The sequence below is a fragment of the Monodon monoceros genome, unplaced genomic scaffold, assembly GCF_005190385.1.
Source record: "Monodon monoceros isolate NGI ecotype Baffin Bay Population unplaced genomic scaffold, NGI_Narwhal_1 Super_Scaffold_18, whole genome shotgun sequence".
NCBI lineage: Eukaryota > Metazoa > Chordata > Mammalia > Artiodactyla > Monodontidae > Monodon > Monodon monoceros.
Window position 1 is genome coordinate 47,491,805 of NW_021703774.1, and position 9,165 is coordinate 47,500,969.

General features: G+C 41.8%; 1 protein-coding gene across 1 annotated transcript in view; it reads right to left on the reverse strand.

Annotated features, from left to right (window-relative positions):
- Positions 1-586: 586 nt before the first annotated feature.
- LOC114897845 (major histocompatibility complex class I-related gene protein) overlaps positions 587-9,165 on the reverse strand; it is a 20,995-nt gene continuing 12,416 nt past the window's right edge. Inside the window, 4 exon segments of the mRNA XM_029226910.1 lie at positions 587-687; positions 1,299-1,467; positions 1,469-1,488; positions 2,117-2,393. Coding sequence (XP_029082743.1) covers positions 587-687; positions 1,299-1,467; positions 1,469-1,488; positions 2,117-2,393 — 567 coding nt within the window.

The following is a 9,165-nucleotide window of genomic DNA, read 5'->3' on the forward strand; positions in this document are numbered from 1 at the left end:
ACATGTTTACTGAATGAATGAAGTTTTTTCCCCAAGGTACTAAGAGCCTATATCTCTCCCATTTCTCCTTCCCCTTTTTCTTACCCTGAATTCCATTTTCCAAAGGTATCTCTTCCACGTTTCATGGGTTGAAAGATGAATTTAGAAGAAAAGTGACTTCCATATGATTGAAGCAGAATAATGTTTGTCAAAATGGGAAAACTTACGGAAGTTTTGAAACCAAGGACAAAATTCCCTCAAAAGTTGATAGTAATTAATCATAACAATATCACTTGGAAAAAGACAAACCAATGTCACTGTATCTTCTCTGACCCAACTTCTAGGAGGACTGTCCACCTGGACAGGAGCTGTGCTACTTTGTCGATGTCAGGCACCGCCTATGGAACAGACCACTCTCCTTACAAGCATCATCCATGGTGTGTGTTCCCTATATGGTGAGAGGGGTGTTCTAGGGCCTGTGATTGCAAAGTGAGGCCCAACCCATTTCTAAATGGAGCTTAGAGTGGCAGGTGCAGAAAATAAAACTCATTGGAGCTGTGGAGAGACAGTCTGCCAACTCCTAGGATCCTTCCACAGGCCTCTCACCTCAGGGCTTCCTTTGCCAGGCTACGACACCAACTCCAGACAGGACAGTGGTGGGGACAATGAACCCAACAGCTTTCATTGCCAGAAGCATAGTTTCTGATTCTAAAAGCAAAGCAAATGAGGGAAAATCCACAAGTACTCCTCCTCTTCTATGTTAACGTTTGGGAACTTTTGTACCTGCAATCATCAGGAAGCCCGACACTATTTTTTGTACTGTCACTTCTTACTTCACAGCTCTGTGGAGAATAGTCTAAAACAGAGGAACAGCAGCTCCCAAAGTATGGTCCGAATGCCCCAAGGGTCCTCAAGACCCAATCAAGGTGTCCATGAGATCTAATTCATGATCTCCCCCCCGGCTTTTTTTAAACCTCCATCTCTCACATGGGCACGGTGGAGTTTTCTAGAGGCCACATGATATGAAATGACATCATCACTCTGATAGCAAATGGAATATGTGCTTGTGTTTTCTAGTGTTTAATTTTTTTTAAATTTTTAGTTTGTAGTACAGTAAATGGAAACAGATATAACCTAAATAAACAAAAGCTCTTTGGGTTACTCAATAATTTTTTTAAGAGTATAAAGGAGGCTTGAGACCAAAAAGTGAGAGAACCTCTGATTGAACAGACCCATTCTAAAGCGCGCAGTGATCCATGCTTCCTGCTCACCCCCTTTCCTCAGTCTCACTCCCCAGACAGCCACAACCCCGTCTCTACCCTGGGAACCCTGAAGAACCACGTGGACACCGCCGTGCTCCACATGACAGGAGTAAAGGTCGCTGCTCTGAGGATCCAGCTCAACTGACACCCATGTCTGATAGGTCCCATCCCCACCGGGAGGAAGGTCTCCATAATCCATTTCTTGGACAATTTCTTCCCCATTTTTTTATCCAGATCGTGGAAATTTCTGGGGGGTAAAAGCCGTGAGCTCTGCAGTAAAGAGTTGCAATCTCTGGAAAATTTCTTTGTGATTTACTCTGACCAGTGGGGGCTCTAGGAAGAAGAAGTTCAAGTTAAAGAGAAGTATCTTATGTACTGAGTACACAGTATTAGAACTCAGCAACTGCATTTCCCAATTAATTTTCTTCTTTGCAGGAAAAATCTAAAACCAAGAATGACCCAGAACCCTGGTTTGCCAACAACAACAAATTCTTTGTGCTAAAGCCAGTTTGAGTAGTTTTCTGTTACCTGCAACCATTAAAATTAAGATGGTTGGGGCATATCTGGTGGTGCAGTGGTTAAGAATCTGCCTGCCAATGCAGGGGACACAGGTTCGAGCCCTGATCCAGGAAGATCCCACATGCAGTAGAGCAACTAAGCCCATGTGCCGTAACTACTGAGCCTGCGCTCTAGAGCCCACGAGAACTGCTGAACGTTGTCAAATAACTAGGGAAAGTTTTCATGGAGAGTTACAGACCATGATAGTAACAAAATGGATTTCAGAATAGGGTCGCTATAACTTAGATGAGAGGAAGTTACGTATAAAACCATGGGTTCTGAGGATATGGGGACAAGGTGTTCTCCCTCCTCTTTACCTGTCCTTTGTAGGGTACCTTTCCCATACTCCAGAAATCTCTTTAACCAGGCAATACATTCTTCTTCCAGCCAATTCTTTTGATATTGTAGCTCATGCTGACTGGCCTCCCATGCCTGCTTGGTGATGTGAGCCACATTATCCATAGCCATCCAGGAGAGGGTATCTTTACTGAAGATAATGAAATCCTGTCTGTCATATGCATATTGGAGAAACCCCGTGGTGTTTCCATCCTCCAGTAACTCACAGCCAATCATTCTCTGGTAAGTGTGGAAACCCTGGGATACACATGTAGGCGGGAAGGGAGGGGTTGACATGGGGATGCGGAGGTGGGTGCCCAGGTGACGTGACAGGGGGCATGACTGGAAACATCTTCTACCCCAGAATACATCACTGCACAGGCCTGCCATGGCATCACTGAGTCGCCAGGAGGTTCCTGTGATGTAAGCCCATTTATCTACAGATATCTGTGGAGTACCTACTGCATACAAAAGGAGTATGATAATTCCCTCCTTGGGAGTTATCCTATATTGGGAACAACTAACTGATGAAGTTTTTAGTGCAGTGGAGAAGGGAGAGATATGTGGGAGCCAGAAATATCCCTGGGATATTACCCCAGGGTTCAGAGCAGGCACCCCTGCCCCGTGGGCCCTCCCTGGAGGTTGTATCCTGCATGTCAGCTGCGGTGCTGGGCAAGATGGAGGCTGGTCTCCCCCAGGCCTGGGCAGAGCGTAAGGGTCCCAGTGTCCCTCTGCACTGCTTTGACCTTTTATTTCCCACCCCTTTCCCTTCCTGTGTGGGTAGGGAGGCAGCACAGTGGAAACCTCTGAGGTTGGACATAAGATAATCATAGAAGTCTTGGTTCTTATGAAGACAAGAGCCAGGGTAAAGCAGAAGCACAAATTCTATCCCCAGAACAACAGCTGCCATATTCTGCCTTCTATTCTCTTTGTCTTTGTTCACCTCCTACCCTCTTCTCAATCCTAAGGTACTTAAGAACTGGGACAGGACTTCCCTGGTGGTTCAGTGGTTAAGAATCCGCCTTCCAATGCAGGGGACACAGGTTCCATCCCTGGTTGGGGAACTAAGATCCCACATACTGCAGGGCAACTAAGCCTGCACACCGCAACTACTGAGCCCGTGCACCACAACTAGAGAGAAGCCTGTGCACCGCAACAAAAAGATCCCGCCCCACATGCCACAACTAAGACCCGATGCAGCCAAAAATAAATAAATAATAAATTAATAAATAAATACAAAAAAAAAGGCTTAAAAAAAAAAAAGAACTGGGACTTACTTTCTTCCCTCTGTATTTCCTACAAGGCCTAGCATAGGGAGCCTAGCCTATGGTAGGTGCTTCGTAAATATTTGTGAATTAAATTGTTGGCAAGACACTTTATTTCTCTGCTTCAAAACAATTAAGTATGCTGGAATGAGTATGAATCTATTTAACTTGAACTTATACTTAATTAAAAAAAATTATTTTGGCCTCACCACACGGCCTGTGGGATCTTAGTTCCCTGACCAAGGATCCAACCTGGGGCCCCAGCAGCGAAAGCACCGAGTCCTAACCACTGGACCACCAGGGAATTCCCAGGAGCTTATACTTTAAAAAACACTTTTCATAAAGGGAGCAGAGCTGAAATCTAATTTACATCCAGCCTGGAGTCTGCAAAAGGTGTAATATGGTTGAATCTGCAACCGATTTTGCAAACGGTTCTATTTCTCCACCTCTAGAAAGGTTTTGCAGATGTACAACTGTTTTAAGGTGGAGGCTAAAGGAAGAGCAAGTCAGGAACATTAGTTCTCACACTTTTTTAGTCTCCATCTGAGTAGTCAACAAACATGTGAGTACCGCCTCTGTGCCAGGCGCTGTTCCAGGCCCTGAACACACCACAGACAAAACAGATAAAAATGTCTGCCCTTCTGGAGCCTACATCCTAACGGGAGGAGAGGAGGAAGGCAGACAATATAAAATAAATACATATAACATGTTGTTTAAAAAGTGCAATGGATCTAGAGACTGTCATACAGAGTGAAGTAAGTCAGAAAGAGAAAGACAAATATTGTATATTAACGCATATACGTGGAACCTAGAAAAATAGCACAGATGAACCGGTTTGCAGGGCAGAAATAGAGACACAGATGTAGAGAACAAACGTATGGACACCAAGGGGGGAAAGTGGCGGGGTGGTGGTGGTGGTGGTGTGATGAATTGGGAGATTGGGATTGACATATATATATACTAATGTGTATAAAATGGATAACTAATAATAACCTGCTGTATAAAAAAAATAAAATAAAATTCAAAAAAAATGTGCAATGGAGAAAAATTTGCAAAGAGGACTAAGCAATATAATTCTAAACATCAATACTGAGGGAAGACTGCTCCGAGAAGGAGACTTCTGAACAAGTACCTGCAGGGAGTGAGGGAGCCAGGCAGACATGTGGGGACCGCAGTACAGGCAGGGGGGGCCTGTACAAAGGCCCTGAAGAGAGGTCAAGCTGGCACACTCTAGCAGCAGTAAGGCCTGTGGCTGGAGCTGAAGGGATGAGGGGCAAAGAAATAGCTAGGAATGGCTTCCACAGTTACTGATAGCAAAAACCTCATAGAAATCAAATTCCAGGCAAAGAATGGGAGAGAGCAAGGAAGAAGGGATTTAAGAAGAGACTGTGTTATTGACGTATAGAACTTCCCTTGGAATCTGTATTTCGTTTTATGACATCTGGGGTCTACATGCCTAGTAGATGCCAACAAGCAAAAAAAAAAAAAAAAAAAGTATTACCAACTTGGGGCATTCTGCTCCAGAACATCACAGCCCTCTCCCCTTCGTCTGCCATGGATACAATTACCCATCTGGTGCGTCCACAGGTATGAGTCACACTTGCTCCTCAGTTGGGCTTCCAAAATGCTACCTCAGCTGTGATGGGAAGTTGGTTGACAGATGTTGAGTCACAGAAAAAATAGGGGAAAGTCCATGGTACCCTTTCTCTCATGTCGCATTAGACCTTGTCATAAGTTATAGCCTATGGATATGTTGCCTGGATGATTAGATTTCTACAAGAACTGTGAAGGTTGAATCATTTGAAAAGACCTGTACTTGACCATTTTTGATCTACCAACATGGCAGTTTCATATGATTCAATCTAACCTTCTGATTCTTCTTGCTGCAATAATTATGAAATTAGGTTTCTCTCTCCCTTTCCATGAACATCAATCCACTCATTGAACTGAAATCTACAATTTTGAATCTGGTCTTCTGTCCAGGCCAGTCAAGTTGCTTCTCAAAGAGCGTTTGCTGCTCTGTCCCAATAGCCTGTGATAGACATTGCTGAAAATCCTGAACAACACAACCGAACAGCAATTAGACCAAATGCAGTGGTGACTTTACATCCTATATTATGTTCCCTTTAACCTGTACATTAACTAGTTGGACCGTTTTGACAAAAGGCTGTGAAACACTAGATTATAAAATAATTGATAAAGTGTTTTCAGGTATTCCTCCATGGGGGCAAACACAGGGCAGCAAGCAGTAAGTTCCCAAAAGAGGTACCAATGGGGTGTTCCAGCAGCTAGGAGAGAGATCCTGCTCTCACACAGAGGGATCCACAAGGAGGAGGCAGAAAACCTGCTGTGAAGTTAAGCCTTCTGCGAGCCACAGAGGGCAGCAAAATCTGAATCATAACCCTCAGAACCGCACTTACTTCTTGAGCACATGCCGCCATGTGTTAGCTACCATGCTAAGCCTCTGATAGGCATGAGTTACATTTATTCCTCACTGCAAACTTTTGAGTCTTAAAGGTCTTAAAATTCCCATTTTACAGGTAGACAATGGGTGCAGAGAGTTGAAGAAAATTGCCCAAGATCATCCTTAGAATCCATAAGTGGAGGACCCAGGAATTACACTCTGACCTCTCCGGCTAGAAGCCCCTTTGCCTTAGACTGCCCAGCTGATCCCAAGCAGAGGCACTTCCCCATCCCAGGCTCTGTTTCAGGGTTCTCGCCCAGATCACCATTGCTCTCTCCCGCCCCCTTGTGTCAAGGATGACTCACTGTCCTGGATTTCCCAGTCCCTGGGGACCCCGGCTCCAGACCTTCCTACAATTGGCTGTGGGTCCCAATTGGATATCCAGTTCAACAAAGTCCCAATTATCTGTTGACCCTCCCAAGTAGCCCGATGCCTTAATACAGTCAAAATGATTATGATTTCTGGGAACTACTCTCTGGAATTTCAGGCATCGTGGGAATGAGGGGGAGAAGTGGAGGGTGATATTTTTAGTTAAGAGGGCCTTTGAAGGAGAAAAACCTGCAACCAAGACTACTCTACCCAGCAAGGATCTCATTCAGATTTGATGGAGAAATTAAAACCTTTACAGACAAGCAAAAGCTGAGAGAGTTCAGCACCACCAAACCAGCTTTACAACAAATGCTAAAGGAACTTCTCTAGACAAGAAACACAAGAGAAGGAAAAGACCTATAATAATGAACCCAAAACAATTTAGAAAATGGGAATAGGAACATACATATCGATAATTACCTTAAATGTAAATGGACTAAATGCTCCCACCAAAAGACACAGATTGGCTGAATGGATACAAAAACAAGACCCTTATATATGCTGTCTACAAGAGACCCACTTCAGACCTAGAGACACATACAGACTGAAAGTAAGGGGATGGAAAAAGATATTCCATGCAAATGGAAACCAAAAGAAAGCTGGAGTAGCAATTCTCATATCAGACAAAATAGACTTTAAAATAAGGACTATTAAAAGAGACAAAGAAGGACACTACATAATGATCAAGGGATTGATCCAAGAAGAAGATATAACAATTGTAAATATTTATGCACCCAACATAGGAGCACTTCCTATGTTGCTCATAGCACATAAGGCAAATACTAACAGCCATAAAAGGGGAGATCGACAGTAACACATTCATAGTAGGGGACTTTAACACCCCACTTTCACCCATGGACAGATCATCCAAAATGAAAATAAATAAGGAAACACAAGCTTTAAATGATACATTAAACAAGATGGACTTAATTGATATTTATAGGACACTCCATCCAAAATCAACAGAATACACATTTTTCTCAAGTGCTCATTGAACATTCTCCAAGATAGATCATATCTTGGGTCACAAACCAAGCCTTGGTAAATTTAAGAAAATTGAAATTGTATCAAGTATCTTTTCTGACCACAACGCCATGAGACTAGATATCAATTACAGGAAAAGATCTGTAAAAAATACAAACACATGGAGGCTAAACAATACACTACTTAATAATGAAGTGATCACTGAAGAAATCAAAGAGGAAATAAAAAAATACCTAGAAACAAATGATAGTGGAGACACAACGACCCAAAACCTATGGGATGCAGCAAAAGCAGTTCTAAGGGGGAAGTTTATAGCAATACAAGCCCACCTTAAGAAGCAGGAAACATCTCGAATAAACAACCTAACCTTGCACCTCAAGCAATTAGAGAAAGAAGAACAAAAAAACCCCAAAGCTAGCAGAAGGAAAGAAATCATAAAAATCAGATCAGAAATAAATGAAAAAGAAATGAAGGAAACAATAGCAAAGATCAATAAAACTAAAAGCTGATTCTTTGAGAAGATAAACAAAATAGATAAACCACTAGCCAGACTCATCAAGAAAAAAAGGGAGAAGACTCAAATCAATAGAATTAGAAATGAAAAAGGAGAAGTAACAACTGACACTTCAGAAATAAAAAAAATCATGAGAGATTACTACAAGCAACTCTATGCCAATAAAATGGACAATCTGGAAGAAATGGACAAATTCTTAGAAATGCACAACCTGCCAAGACTGAATCAGGAAGAAATAGAAAATATGAACAGACCAATCACAAGCACTGAAATTGAAGCTGTGATTAAAAATCTTCCAACAAACAAAAGCCCAGGACCAGATGGCTTCACAGGTGAATTCTATCAAACGTTTAGAGAAGAGCTAACACCTGTCCTTCTCAAACTCTTCCAAAATATAGCAGAGGGAGGAACACTCCCAAATTCCTTCTATGAGGCCACCATCACCTTGATACCAAAACCAGACAATGATGTCACAAAGAAAGAAAACTACAGGCCAATATCACTGATGAACATAGATGCAAAAATCCTCAACAAAATACTAGCAAACAGAATCCAACAGCACATTAAAAGGATCATACACCATGATCAAGTGGGGTTTATTCCGGGAATGCAAGAATTCTTCAATATACGCAAATCTATCAATGTGATACACCATATTAACAAATTGAAGGAGAAAAACCATATGATCATCTCAATAGATGCAGAGAAAGCTTTCGACAAAATTCAACACCCATTTATGATAAAAACCCTGCAGAAAGTAGGCATAGAGGGAACTTTCCTCAACATAATAAAGGCCATATATGACAAGCCCACAGCAAACATCATCCTCAATGGTGAAAAACTGAAAGCATTTCCACTAAGATCAGGAACAAGACAAGGTTGCCCACTCTCACCACTCTTATTCAACATAGTTTTGGAAGTTTTAGCCACAGCAATCAGAGAAGAAAAGGAAATAAAAGGAATCCAAATCGGAAAAGAAGAAGTAAAGCTGTCACTGTTTGCAGATGACATGATACTATACATAGAGAATCCTAAAGATGCTACCAGAAAACTACTAGAGCTAATCAATGAATTTGGTAAAGTAGCAGGATACAAAATTAATGCACAGAAATCTCTGGCATTCCTATATACTAATGATGAAAAATCTGAAAGTGAAATCAAGAAAACACTCCCATTTACCATTGCAACAAAAAGAATAAAATATCTAGGAATAAACCTACCTAAGGAGACAAAAGACCTGTATGCAGAAAATTATAAGACACTGATGAAAGAAATTAAAGATGATACAAATAGACGGAGAGATATACCATGTTCTTGGATGGGAAGAATCAACATTGTGAAAATGACTCTACTACCCAAAGCAATCTACAGATTCAATGCAATCCCTATCAAACTACCACTGGCATTTTTCACAGAACTAGAACAAAAAATTTC